General features: G+C 39.0%; 2 protein-coding genes across 3 annotated transcripts; one reads left to right on the top strand and one right to left on the bottom strand.

Moving 5' to 3' along the window:
* Positions 1-670: 670 nt before the first annotated feature.
* Positions 671-12,896, bottom strand: selenoi (selenoprotein I). Its single transcript, XM_030127913.1, has 10 exons — positions 12,459-12,896; positions 9,986-10,054; positions 8,450-8,558; positions 8,012-8,086; positions 7,062-7,324; positions 6,863-6,971; positions 6,728-6,776; positions 5,387-5,567; positions 5,106-5,285; positions 671-3,770 (listed from the first exon to the last, which is right to left on the bottom strand). The coding sequence occupies exons 1-10, from the start codon at positions 12,513-12,515 to the stop codon at positions 3,663-3,665; spliced, it is 1,200 nt and encodes a 399-aa protein (XP_029983773.1). The 5' UTR covers positions 12,516-12,896; the 3' UTR covers positions 671-3,662.
* A 673-nt stretch (positions 12,897-13,569) lies between these two features.
* On the top strand, positions 13,570-14,339 carry ost4 (oligosaccharyltransferase complex subunit 4 (non-catalytic)). Of its 2 annotated transcripts, none has more exons than XM_030127916.1 (2): positions 13,570-13,714; positions 14,221-14,339. In XM_030127916.1, exon 1 carries the CDS (start codon positions 13,571-13,573, stop codon positions 13,682-13,684), a length of 114 nt encoding a protein of 37 aa, XP_029983776.1. In that variant the 5' UTR covers position 13,570; the 3' UTR covers positions 13,685-13,714; positions 14,221-14,339. The 2 variants fall into 2 exon arrangements, with proteins under 2 accessions (XP_029983776.1, XP_029983774.1); XM_030127914.1 differs by having other exon boundaries at positions 13,570-13,719.
* Positions 14,340-14,342: the final 3 nt, after the last annotated feature.

The following is a 14,342-nucleotide window of genomic DNA, read 5'->3' as shown; positions in this document are numbered from 1 at the left end:
TAAATAATGACAACACCAATTTTTTCTCTTTTATTTAGTGCAAAAAACATTAAATTATGAAAATGTTTACATTAACAAACTATCCTTTAATAATAAAATGTGAATAACCTGAACAAATATGAACAACCTGAAATGTCTAAAGAATATTAAGTGGAATTTTAACAATATCCTGCTTGTTACTCCATGTTTAGTGCCTTTGTAGATCTGATCTGTAATGCATATGTATAAATGATAAATCGAGGCAGAATATTGATAAAATTGTACTTATATTTCTTAACAAATTCCATTTTTTTCAGGTTATTCACATCCTTTTTGTTTGGATAGTTTTTAAATGTCAATACTGGCATTATTGAATGTTATTTTTCGCACTAAAACAATTTGGAGTTGTCATTATTTATTGGCTATCATGTTATTATTATTTTCCGGCCCACTTCAGATTAAATTGGGCTGAATGTGGCCCCTGGAAAAAAATGAGTTTGACACCCCTAATTTACAGTATTAAACCTTTTTTTTTTTTTACCATAAACATCTGGACAAGTGTGAATCCACCTTACTAATTTCTTCAGTGGCTGTTCTATCAGTCAAAGCAACATATAAAGCCCAAAGCTGCCCTCTGTTGTTCACAACAGAGCATTACTTTTTTTTTTTAAAGCAAAAAAAAGCAAAGTGATTAAAGAAAATTCACTTTTATTTGTTTCTGTACAGTCCTTTCTTTCACTGGTTAAATACAACATCACAAGTAGCCACTCCAAAGCCCTGGAATGTGTGCCAGGGCTGCATTATACAACAATTTAGACACAGATTGAACACTTTTAGTTCATTGATCCAGGGAAGGGAGGAGATCATTAAGACTGTTTTTAGCTCTAAAGTCAAAACCCAGGGAGCACACACACTACAAAATAAAGCCTAGAAAATGAACAGGGAAGATTTATAAAGTTAATTTAATGAAATGACTGGAGTCGTTTGCCAGCTGAATGGGAGAATTTAGCTTGTTCCAAGTTTTGTTCTCGTATTCCTGCCTTGTTTTTTGTTTTGTTTGTTGGCACGTTTTACTTCAATCAGCTGACAAATGTTTTCTTTTCCCCATCTTGACATGACACGAAATCCCTTGTTGCATGTGCGTGTAGTGTTTGCAGACCAGCATGAAGGTCTTTACACCAAGAGCTGGTCCCATCTCCAGACTTAAATAGAGAAACAACCTGGGGGTTAATCAGCCAGTAGAGCAGAAAAGATTAGAAATTTGAACTAATATTCTAAACAGTGTGTCGTCAGGACTACATCTAGGCAGCTTTGTAACTTTGGTGATGATGACCCTAAGTATATGCTGATTAGTCTTCCCCTGGTGTACCAGTTCCAGTGTCCCATGTTTGGACAAGTCTGCCAACCAGGCAACATTTACAGTATAGCTTAAAAAATAAAATTACATGTTGAAATAATATATGTATATACACAGATATCCACACATACAGAGTATACACCCATACATCAACAGACACATATACAATGGAAAATGTAGATAACCCAACAGTGCATGGACCCACCAGAAAAAAAAACTGTCTACTGTTTCGGTGGTGAAATCTTAGTCTCAGTCATATCACTACAATCTATGGTCTCCAAAGTCACATATGTGGGGCTTCAAAGTTCATCTTATGTAATGTGCTTAGAACTGCACACTCCAAAAACAAAAAAAACGGAAATTATAGTAATAAGAAAGACTTGTTTGCTGAGCGTTATGGCAGTAAAGTTGAGTCTTACGTTGTTGCTCCCAGTGCTAACAGAATCGCAGAGATGCTACTAGCTTGTCTTATATGAACATATGAGTGAGTGCACAGCCTTGGTAAGAACGGCATATGCAAAACTCCGCTAAATGAACGAAAAATGTCTTTACATCTTTATCCCTTGCGAGTTCCCTATCTATCAGTTCTAATATATGAACATATTTACTTGTAGAAAAGTGTGATTGGGTGATGTTACAACTGGACATTCAAATTTAAGGTTGAATATTAACTCCCAACTTAACTTGACATTCGCAAGGCAAGTACAGGGTTTCAGTTCATTTCGACATCTTCCTTCGTAAACACTGACCCAGATGAGATGGGAGCAGTGGTTTTCAGCTGACCTGCAAACCCTGTTTCTGGCAGATAACTGTGAAGGATGCATTCGTTTCTGGTGGGGTTGTGAACTGGGATTTTATAAACATCGGTGAAAAACAGAACTGTGTTGGTTCTTACAATAGCCAGGTTACACATACGACCTTCTCTTAAGATATGAAAACGACATTGAGAAGTGTTTTGTTTTATTAAGCCCTGCAGTGAAAACCTGCTGAGTACAGTCTGCAGCCTCTAGTCTGTCCACCTTTGTCGTGGAAACAAAGTATGAATGAAGTGTTTAACAGACTGAACAACAAAAAGCAATTAGACGCGACTTATCAGACAGACAATATAAAAGGTGTAATAACTATATCTGTGTGGGCAGGAGAGAGTAAGGCCAGGTGCTGTCATGGCGTTTGCGGTGTCCTGTGTGACAGCTTGTTCCCTCAGAGTGAGTCCGCTCCTTTGTAAGGCTTTTGGACGCACTCTTCATTCAAGCGCACTGCAAGTAAACCACACAGCCTCATCCTGGTAACAGAGAACAGCTGAAATGATAGCAAATATGTTTATAAAAAAAAAACAAAAAAAAAAACCCACACACAAAATAAAAACCAAAAACTTAAAACGAACGAATCAGCATGAAGACACGACACCTCAGAAGGTAGGGAAGCCGCGAGGCCAGTGCTCAGACAGAGGTCAAAGTGGTAGATTAGTAGAATTCAAAAGGTCAGAGGTCACCCTGGTCAATTGCCCTGGTTAGTTGATATCCAGCTCTGTGTACACAGGACAACTGTTCCCACAGAGCAGATTCTGAAGTTAATTAGAAGGAAATGTACGGAACATTTTACAGGAGTAATCATTTTTAAGATTCATTTCAGTTTGAAAATAAAATGCCACAAACCCCTCAACACATACAATAAAGACATAGAACTATTAACATATATCATGGTGATTCCAAATGCAAATCATCCTATGATAAAAATGTGACTGAACCTTTAAACTCTGGATGTGTGAGTCACATGTGGCCAGAGGTCAGAGGTTTGGTCAGGCTTTAGAGAACACTACTTGAGGCATTCCTGTTAATATAATTAAACTGAAATGGCATTTCCCCAAGGCATATAATACATTCAATACTATGTGAGTGCATCTGAGGGTATCTGTGAGTATTTGTAATACCTGCCATGAGATACAGAGTATCTGCATGAAAGCAGACTGATGTACTAACATCTGTGTATGTCTATGTGTGTTTTCATGGCTTGTCTGGGCTCCTGTCCTCACGACTGAAGCACATTTCCGTAGGAAACAACTGCACCTCATTGGCTAAACCAAGTTTGCCAATCACCAGTGGCGGAAGCCAGAGCCCCTGGGCCCACCCCATGGCCAGGTTTGGTATATTTGTTTAGCAAAGTGTCTGTGTGTGAGTGTGTGTGTGTGTGTTTGTATTGGGGATAGTGGAGAAGAGGGCCACAATCCATTCCACTTGCAGTGTCCTTATGGATGGAGGGGAGGGGAGGGGATGCGGTTTCCGTGGTGATGAGAGTGAAGTGTCGGTAAACCTCGGAGGGGAGGAGCTTAGACCTCCGCTCCTTTCAAGCCGATTCGTTCCTCCTCCTGTCAGTCACTACTGGGCTTCTTGAGAGAGAAAGCAAAGATGCTGAAGTGGTCGCTGAGCTGTTGCACCTAGAAAAGAAAACCACAACATGTGAACAATACAACAAGACATGTTGTCTTTGATTCTGAAGTATGCAACCTTGTAAAAGAAGTTGACACTGTGTGCTCTCAAAGATGCCAACTGTGTTGACACCTAGAGTATTGCATTCTGTTTTATTGGAGCCAAAACTGACCACGTTGGGACTAGACAATAGAGCAGGGGCAGAGCGGAAGTAAAATTGTAAGCTGATGCCAACTTAGTGAAAACACTGTCCACACTGTTAACTAACAAATGCTAGTTCAAACATAATCTCTCCTTCCCTGGTTGAAGAATAACATGTCTTTAGTTTCCATAATCAAGAAGTTTTACAGGATGAGAAGATTCCTCATGATTAACCCCCTACCTGGAGGATCCCAGGCTGCTCTTTGGCTGACCTTTCACCTTTAACCAATCTTGCCTACTTAGACCTGTTAAGGAGTCGTAGAAAGTCCTTGCTGGCAAAGGTCTTGGTATCATCAAGTCCACCATGACAAGGTGACAATCTATGGTTAAACTAATGGCAAATATTCTCAACTACTTGCTAAATTATGTATTTGTGTTTGATAATAGTAATTTCACCTGATTGTATTGTATAAAAACACTTATTTATACGCTACCTGATATATATACATGTGCATATACTGTAAAATTGAATTAGTGCCAACCTTAGCTAATGTGGTTAACCTATACAAAAGGCAAACAGTTGTGTAACTGCATTCTTTGACAGTCTTTTTATCACAGTTTCCTAACCACAGCTACAACAGAGCTGTCAGGGGAACAATACTCTTCAATGAAGAGACTCCGCCTCAACAAACAAGCTGTCAAACACAACTGTTAATCAGCACCCACACAGTAGCTACTAAAGCTCTGAAATCTGTACAAGAAGAACCACCACTACACTTACTAAAGGGTCCAAATATATGTTATGATGGTCTATCCTCGCTTACCTCATTAAGCTTCTGTTTCTTGAATAAAACATATTTGACATCTTGACCAGCTCTAAATGTAAAGTGTCGTGAAATGAGTTTTGTTCTGATTTGGTGCTTTATAAATACAGTTTGACTGATTGATTATTGTAGTAGTAGTTAATAAATGACACTACTAAGACCATCACATGTTTTTTGTGCTAGGGCAGCTCAGCCCCTCTATCTGAATATAGTAACATCAGACTTCAAAAAGCAAAGATGGAATCTTCATCTGGCTGCAATGACTGATACCACAGCGGCTCCATACTCTTCTCACATACAGTCTATGCTTTTTATGCTCTTTTGGCTTAGTGTGCCCAGGAAATCCAAACAGATGTTCATCCATGCATGTGCTCTCACCACTGATACTCCGTAGTGTATGTGTGCCAGTATGACAGCAGCTGTCCACAGGTACAGCAGTAGCGTCTCATTGGCGACCACCCCAGTTACAGCTGACAACACCACCACTGTCATGGGCAGCAACAGCCAGCTCAGCGCCTGGCACCGTGTGTTACTCATCTGACACACAATCAGCTTACACTGTCGAACAAACACAGAAACACATGTTCAACACGCTGGTCTAAAGCACAGAAATACAGAGAATGAGAGATGGTGGGTATTTAAGAAATCTGAAGACTTACTGTAACGTTAGCGAAGGCCGTCCCCACCATGAGGTAGTAGATCCTGGGCTGTAGCTCGAGGATGTTGGATGGAGAGTAAACCACCCAGATGGTGGAGAGGACAAAGAGGATGAAGGGAGAAAGAAAGGGCAGGAAGGCCTCGTACAGGCTGCTGTGCTTTAGAGTGTTACTGCGGTAAGCTCTGCAGAAACAACAAAAGGGAAACACTGACTATGTTTACCTGCACAAAATATTCCAGCTTTTGCAATTATTAAGACGGTATTTCGACCAAGTTCTTAATATGGCTAAAGAAAATAAATATACTGCTTATGCGCAACATGAAAATATACAAACACACATAAACAAACTGCTTGAAAGCAATGTGATTATTAGACCGTGCTGTTCAACAAGTCATGCAATAGAGCACAGGTGTCAAATTCCGGTCCTCGAGGGCCGGTATCCTGCATGTTTTAGATGTTTCCCTCTTCCAGCACACCTGACGGTTGTTATCAGCCTTCTGCAGAGTTGGATGATAGGCTTATCATTTGAATCAGGTGTGTTGGAAGAGGGAAACATCTAAAACATCCAGGATACCGGCCCTTGAGGATCTGAGTTTGACACCACTGCAATTGAGGAATGTCTGAGGCAGTCTGTGTCATTTTTAGAAATAAGCTAAAATTACATTTATCTGTATGTAATGTCATGACAACAACGTTACAGCAGACCAGAAATTTTCCTTATACAGGGTTCCTACAGGCTTCTACAAGTCAAATTTAAGACTTTAAAGACCTTATTAAAGTTACTTAGAACAGAATTTAATGCCCATTTCATGGCCATTCTGGCAAAAATTCATGACTCCTAGAATTTAGGGAAACATATTTAATTACATTAGCAGAGATTGAATATTACATACATACTGTACACAGAACTGAATGGTCTATGATCATTTCTCACTGGGGGCTGCAAAGTTGACGATAATTGCTTCCTATTTTCAATCTAAATTGTTGGGTTGGAACGGGTGGAACTGAAGAGACTAATGTTAGTTTCTTAGCAGCGTGGACATTTCCCAGACACATTTAAACACAACACAGTGAACCAGTTTATGGCAACATAACTTAAGACCTACCATATCAAATGTAATACATTTTAAAGACTTTAAAGTATTAAATGCAGATTTGTAAATTCAAGACTTTTAGGACTTTTTAAGACCCAGAGGGAACCCTGTTATACCGTATCACGCAAGCATAATTACTACGCTTTGATAAATGGCAGAATATTAGTGTTAAAGGGACAAATAATAGTACTAGAGTATATTATAAAAAAAAAAAAAGAATATATAATACAAGTCAAGACTTGACTTACTTAAGGACATTGTAGAGGCTCATGGGTAAGGTCACAGTGAAGGAACAGGCTGAAAATGAGAAAAGACAAACTGTTAGGGTTGCCGCTGCAAAAGGACTAAATTCGTTATTTTATGGCACGCTGATGTTTGCTCACCGACAATCATAAAGGTAAAGAGGTCTCTGTAGAGGAAGCTCCACAGGACCGGCTGGTACCATGTTTCTACGCCGACCACAGCAGTGACCAAGTAAACTAGAGAGATAGTCTGAAACATAAGGTAAAAAAGTCAGAACTACCAAGGTTAGCACGCTATTGGTTGTCATATTTGTACTTTTGTCTGTGTTTGTGTGCTCACCACTTGGCTGATGTCGTATCCCCATGGCAGAAACAAGATGCCAGTGTTGTATTTTTCCCAATGGGAGAGAATGAAAGAGAAGAGCACCACCCACAGGATGTAATAGAGCGTGGCCACGCCCACGCCGCTCTCCCCGCGGCCGAATATGGAGTAAACGGTGGCCACAAAGAACACGCACGCCCAGCTGTCCAAGCCATGGTCAAAAAGTTCCCCTAGTGGTGTGGATGAGTTGGTGCGACGTGCCTGTTTCCCATCAACACCGTCTAAACAAAACAAAGAACGACACGCATCATTACATCTGACACAAGTTTATATGAACATTTATACAAGTCTATATAAACATATATGATGCTGTGGATGTTTTTTTTCCATTTACCACATTTTTACTCGGCCAAAGCTCTCTGCCCACTCTCACATAACTTGCTGAAAAAAATCTGCATTCCTTCTTCCCACCACTGAATTTACTTTCACAGCAACTGATCTGTACTATATTCATGTGATCCACACATGGAAGTATTCTGTGAAAACATCCTCATGAGGAAGCGCCATGTGGAAATTTGCTTTAGTATCAGGGTTCACCAAATGGTCAGTTAGATTTTAAAACTACTTTGGTCTAGTTTACAAGGTACATTTGCAGACAAAGACATAGAGAAAGAATGTCTTTACACAAAAAAGGAAGTGGGGAATTTGACCACCTTATTTAACATTGTAGTCTCACTTCAACACATAGTATTTTACCTGCTAAGAAAAACTCATCTAAACCAAGTTAAATAGATCCTGGTATCCACAGCTAAATGTGAGTTTCACTGGTTTATAACAAACACAGCTTTAATATCAGCAATATGCTTACATTTTTTGTGTAACTGTACAAAGGAAATCCTCCTTTAGGCTCTAAAGAAGAAAAAAAAAATACAAAGCAATGCAGATGGTGTGGAGGGGTCAGAACTCACCAAGTGTGTAGGCCAAGAAGTTGAAAATTCCTGCAGCAACCCAGACCCAGCTGGGCACATGGACATGTCCTGCAGCTGAAATATAAATAAATTTTGAAACGTTATACAACACAAGGCAAAGAAAGACATGAATGATCTAAAACTGAAGAGAAAACTCTTGTCTGTACTGAAGAGTGTGAAAATTTTATGAACTTGAGTAAACGTTCATGTGCATTTTCATAAGACGTAATGGGTTAGTGATTACCCTGCGTTAACCTGAACAGTGACGTTGTAGTAGGTGATGGACTTTGACTCTACAACATTCTCTAAATGTTGTTGTAAATGTTAACACGTGATCAGGTCACTGAGCGTAAAGCAGGTTGTGGGCTAACATGCACTCCCTCCCAGAAAAATAACACAGCCGAGGTAAAAAGCAAACGGCTAGTTCAGTGTACTTACCAGAGGCGTCAAAGTCAAAGTCGTAGAAAGCCAGCATAACAAAGTTCAACACAAGAAACATAAAGCCTGTAAACGTAATGAGGTTTGGGGCCAACCATGTGGGTAAAAACTGTGGAAACAAAAGAGAACTATTAATAACTGACTTTAAACAAACCTTCCCCCTGAAGTACAGTGTTCTTATGATACTAATGACATGAATGAAGTCACAGTCTCACTGTGTCATTACCTCTGTTCAAAGGGACAGAGGTGAATTTTGTAAAATATATAACAAATTTTAACATACTATATACAAATATGCAAATACATGTGTCTGTGATGAGGCTGCACCAGCATTAGATTTTCTTTTTCAAATTATTTTAAAAGACAATGAAACAGAAGCATTTACTTTATATTTTAAGAAGCACTTTGAACTACTTTTGTAAAAATTTCTATGCATTAACCCTTTAACAACAGCAATCTCTCCAGCACTGCTTTTTGTACTTTACAGCATTCAAATTACTGTAACTCCACCCTTTGCGCTATCCGCAAAATTCAAATGGCATCGGAAAGCTGAGATCCTGAGCTTTCCGACAATATATAACACTTTATGGCACCAGTGTGGGACTCTATTATAAGTAGAAAGAAACTGTTTCAGAGACTTCCATACAGGCTAAAAAACGCCTGGAAATAACAACAAATATGAAGCCATAATATGGATACTGAATGTTCAAGACCAAAAAGCATGTTTGAGCAGAAGTAAAATAGTTGAAAGTTTGTTTCTGCAATCTCAAAAAGGTTCGTTATGGACAATTACAGTTGTTTCTGATATTAAATATGCTAAAAACCTCAAGTCTGTTTTTTTCATTTTTACTGAACCACACTGTAAGCATTTGTTATTTATAATAATGATAATTAATGGCCAGATATTGAAAGCTAAGTTCTTCCTGAAAACAAAGATGCAAAAGAATTGGGAAAAAAAGACACTTCTGACACTTTTATTGCGAAGAAAGCATGAAAACACCTAGGTGGCCTGTTACAATGGCAGGGTTAAAAGGGTTAAATAGACTAAATAAGAATGTTGCATTGCCCAGTTGAAGAAAAGAAATCATTAAGTGTGAATATAATGCAAGGTATAATGGGCAGTAAAGGAAGAAAGGAGAGTTTAGTGCATTTTTTCCAACACTGCAGATGACTAAATGTACACTGTATGATAGCGAACAATTTTCACAGCAAGGTAATCTGCTGCAGTCCTAGTCTGTCCCTTCACAGACTGTGTTTATAAGAAACCTGCATGAAAAATTGAACAGTCTGTGCATATTATCAGGTAGTGCATTAAGAACTTGGTATATCTCAAGTGTAGACAATATGAGGTGATGATTCTGATAAGTCCTGACACAGAGACAGAGAATTACTGGGTGGTGTCTGTCTGTTTGTTGTATTACAACAGGCAGCGGGGAAGCCTCATCAATGATGTAAACTGTAAACACACACACACACACACACAAACACACAGGTCTCGTCTGGATATACAGGAAGAGCTGAACAGGTCTTTCTCACCTTCACCACAAAGTTCCAGAACGGGTGCATGATGTAGACAGACAGGGGATTTGAGTCCACTGCACTGTACTGTAAAGACAGACACACATCTTAATCAGTCAGGATGTGATTATCATACACAAACAGTCAATCTGCTGTGGTTTCCTTTTTTCAGGAGTGAGTTTATCATAAAAGAAACACAATATCACTTCACACGAAGCTCATTTAACAGATATGTATGGCATCATTCATCATGTGAATACTCCAAGCTTGGGTGTAACTTATCCCAGACAGTTTTATACAACAGTCTGACACACTTTCTAAGCAGAACTCAACAATGAGACTTGCTCCATGCCTAAGGGTGAGTGGAATACCACGTTAGGTAAATCTAGGAACTCACTCGCCCGATTAGGCAAGTGGTTAAAAGGAACTGAATACAGAATTTTTTTCCAGAGCTGATAATTGAAATAGGTGAAGAATGAGTTATTGTAATACCTTCTCATCTCTGTTGAGTTGCACATGCATATTAAGACTGACAATCAACTTTAGTCCTCCTTATTTGATAAATGCTGATAAATAAAACAATTCTGGGGGGAAACATTAACATTGAACCCTGCTCTGGTGTTGATAATAATAAAATGTGGGACAAGACTCCTGTTTAAAGAGAAATGGAACCTGCTCTGAACAGTTCAGATTACCCTTTCCAACTGTGCCTGATGTCACTGTGCATTTGCTGTAAATATAACGTAATAATGATATAATAGCCAACCAGGATGCTAATTAATCCTTATACTCAGCAGTCTTTCTGACAAGTACAGCAGCTTCTGTTGCACCCACATTACTAATGATCCAATTCGTTACTACAAGTTTATTTTTATAGACTGATCATCACAAATGATAAAAAACTGAAAATTACAAACAAAATCCACAATGGATTATGATTATGTTCTGTAATGTCAAAATCATCTTCTACAACGCAACCAAAACAGCTAATTTATCATCACTACACATATAGAGTTGTGAGGAACTTTCACACCAAGCAAAGTGGCTCTGCGGTGTGTGGGGAAATATGAAAAGCAAGAAGACTGATGATAGTGTGAAAAGCAGAGCGAGGCCATCTGGGGACACTCACATGCTATTTGCTTGCATGCATATGTCTTTGCACGCCTGTGCACCTTTTACAAATACAAGCCCAGTACCAAATAGAACCTCAGTCCTCCATCACTGCCACTTGTCTTCCTCACTTCCTCTGCAAGTGATGATTGTGGCACAGTAGTTAATGCACAGAATGAGCCACTTAAAGAGCAATTATTGGGAAACTGCCTCTCATGACTCGACAAACAGCTCAAAGGAGCAATTTCGTGGTAGAGACAAAGGAGTGGATTTTCAATGAGTGTGTCAGGGTACATAATAAAAATACCAAAGAAACATCTTCAGATTAAAATGAATAATGATTTTGAGGGTGTAAAAACATATTTAGCCATCACATGCAGCACATGAGAAACTACTGTCAAAACACATTTAAGACACTAGACACTGAGTGGGTTTAATAAAAAAATAAAACAAAGATAATTCAAAACTTCAAGGATTCAATGCATGTACAGTGTCCAAGTGAACAGATCCCCTGACCACAATATAATATCTTGTAAGACTTCTGGCTTAGTCACAGACATGAGAAGAGCCTCCTTGTATCTCTATAAACAGGCGGATGTTCCTCTTTATGGCTGTTAACTGAACACTATGAGGTTTGTGTGGTGACTGGACTGCTTAGAAAAGTGAATCCACATGTTGTTCTCCGTTTGCTGTCGGTGTTTCTCACTGTCAGACTAGCTCAGGTTGAGTGGATCCTTCTACTTATCTATTACAGCAGCTTCTTGGCTTTCTTTCTCATCTTACGGTCCAATAATAGCAACAATAAGTAGATGCTCTTTGATATAAAAATTGTGGGAAACGAGGAATAGCTGAAATATGTAAAAAAAAAAAAAAAAAAAAAAAAAAAAATTATATTTACAAAACCCTTATTTTATTGCCAAACACTTAAGAAACGGAGGTGGCTAACTATTAGCACGTTTGCGCTAATGTCAAGGTAGCGCCAATAATAACGACACTTCCGGCTGTCAATTTCATATTATTCTCTAAAGCTTCAACCTATATAAACCTACACCACTTTCTGAGAACCTATTACAACAATTGAGTACTTCTTACAAACCTTGTAATAATACATGTATAGATATAAACATTATTTTAGTGGGTGAATCCAATAAGTGACATACCACATAGCCAGGCTATTGCTTTGCTTCCTTACAGAACATTTTGAAGCTTTTATTTTTTAAAGAATACTGAAGTACATCCGGTGTGATTTTGGCTGACTTTCCACAGTTGTTTCTGACAGGGAAGCACCCAGCAGATCGTGACAGCTAGCTGCTATGCACACACACACACACTCATTTCAAAGGCTAGCTGCTAACATGCTCCATCAATCTATTAACCGTACCTTGTATTTATCGAAGCCCGCAAGCTGCTCCTGAGTGACATATTCGTAAAGAGCCATGACGGTGCAGAGCGACTCTGAAAGGACAGAAACAGATGACTATCTTCCTCTGGAGACGCAAACTCCCACTGTTAGCTGCCAAGTCGAAGTACCATCTAGCTTAACCGCTGTCGTTCACGCCGGGTGAGCTCACTGAGCTGATGTCGAAACATTTGGGCCACTCCTGGTGAACCACCCAGCTGATCCAAGCTCACTAGCGCCCCCTCTGACCGGGATGACGATCCTAAATACAGGCAATATATAGCATGAAATAAAATGCAGTAAATAAAAACTTTATGTTCTGAGACAATAGAGGCGAACATTTGCAAATACGTGAGGTTTTACGTTATTATCATATTTAATTTATCATCGACATCTGCCCTGCGGCTTCCCTAAATGTGACGTGGCTTTCCGCTACAGCCGGAAGTCAGTCAGTCAGACAGAGACAGACAGACAGGTTTGCTTGTCTGATGCTCAGCAGTTAAGGGATCAGTCGAAGTGAGATTGAAACGAAATATAAGCAGCCATGTAAGTAACATTAGGTAACTTATTCAAGTTTTGTACTTTTGTTTAAGCTTCTTGCGTAGTGCTCCCTGTGTTGTGTAGATTAGCATGTGTCGTTTGCACTAAGCTAGGTGGGTGTTAGCATCTTTTCTTGACAGCAGCACAACCTGCCAGCATTTGGCACATTTATTTGGCGAATGTCGTCAAGCACTCCAGTGAATAATGTTAAACGCGCTTCAGTAATTTACAAAATGTTTATGTTAAAAAAAAAAAAAAAAAAAAAAGTCCAGTGGCTTCCCCGGAAAAGTTAATTTTGTGTGTGCTAACGGCTAAGCTAACTACAGGGCAGCTTGATCTAACTAAATGTTTTGGTCTGAAATTATTTATGTCTGGCCGGTTTTGTGGACGTTTGTAACCTAAATACAGCATGTTATTTTACCAATCGTTACTTACTCCCCCTTACGATTTATAATGGGTCTGAAACTCGGTGATACACTGCATACTGAACTTAACTGCAAGGAGTGTGCAAGTTATTTTTACATGCCTCCAATATTGTGTCTTTTCTTTCCAGAATGGTGACAGACGTGCAACTGGCCATATTTGCCAACATGCTTGGCGTGTCATTGTTCCTGCTGGTAGTTTTATATCACTACGTTGCTGTCAATAACCCCAAGAAGCAGGAGTAGAGGCTCCAAATGTATCCTGAAGCATGACTGGTGAGGTGAGTGCCAAAAATTTTGACACTGACAGAAATTAACAATCTTTGACTGTATTAGAGTCTAGAGAACTGAACAGCCACCCCAGTAATTAAAAATAACTCCATTTAATGTTAAGTGATATTTGTACAGACACTTTTAAAGACTGTAATTTCAGTGGTGACTATTGGAGCCATGTTTTGCAGATACTGATAGTTTGGAAAATGTCCAACTGGTTTAAGTCTAGTGTGATTACTGACAGAAAATTTAAGTTATTTAAAATGGTTTACAGGCTCAGTTGTTTTTAAGCTTCTGTCTGTCATACTTAAATTAAATGAAGAATACAGAAATTGAGGTCCTCATAGCACACTAAGAACATGCTGCTGTTGACTAATTCTATTCTAACACAACTCTGAATTGACATCTGTCTATTAACTGTCTTTAAATGTGTATATTGTTAAAGACAGATTGGTGTTTGCTAGTCTATGACATTCTGCCACCTATGAAGTCTCTTTTTCTCTCCTCAGGTGAGATGAAAATGGATGACACCACCCTGGAGACAACATTCCCCCTTTCCAGTGCTCATATGATTTCTTTGTTATTGAGATTGGACAATGGTTTTTTGTAATAAAATATGTGAATTGCATTT

The sequence above is a fragment of the Sphaeramia orbicularis genome, chromosome 24 (assembly GCF_902148855.1).
Source record: "Sphaeramia orbicularis chromosome 24, fSphaOr1.1, whole genome shotgun sequence".
In the NCBI taxonomy this organism is placed as follows: Eukaryota; Metazoa; Chordata; class Actinopteri; order Kurtiformes; family Apogonidae; genus Sphaeramia; species Sphaeramia orbicularis.
The sequence above is the reverse complement of the archived record's forward strand: the minus strand, read 5'-3'. Positions and strand labels throughout refer to the sequence as shown.

What these genes read in the sequence shown, in the direction of transcription:
- ost4 (XM_030127916.1), top strand. Translation starts at nt 13,571, where the DNA reads ATGGTGACAGACGTGCAACTGGCCATATTTGCCAACATGCTTGGCGTG.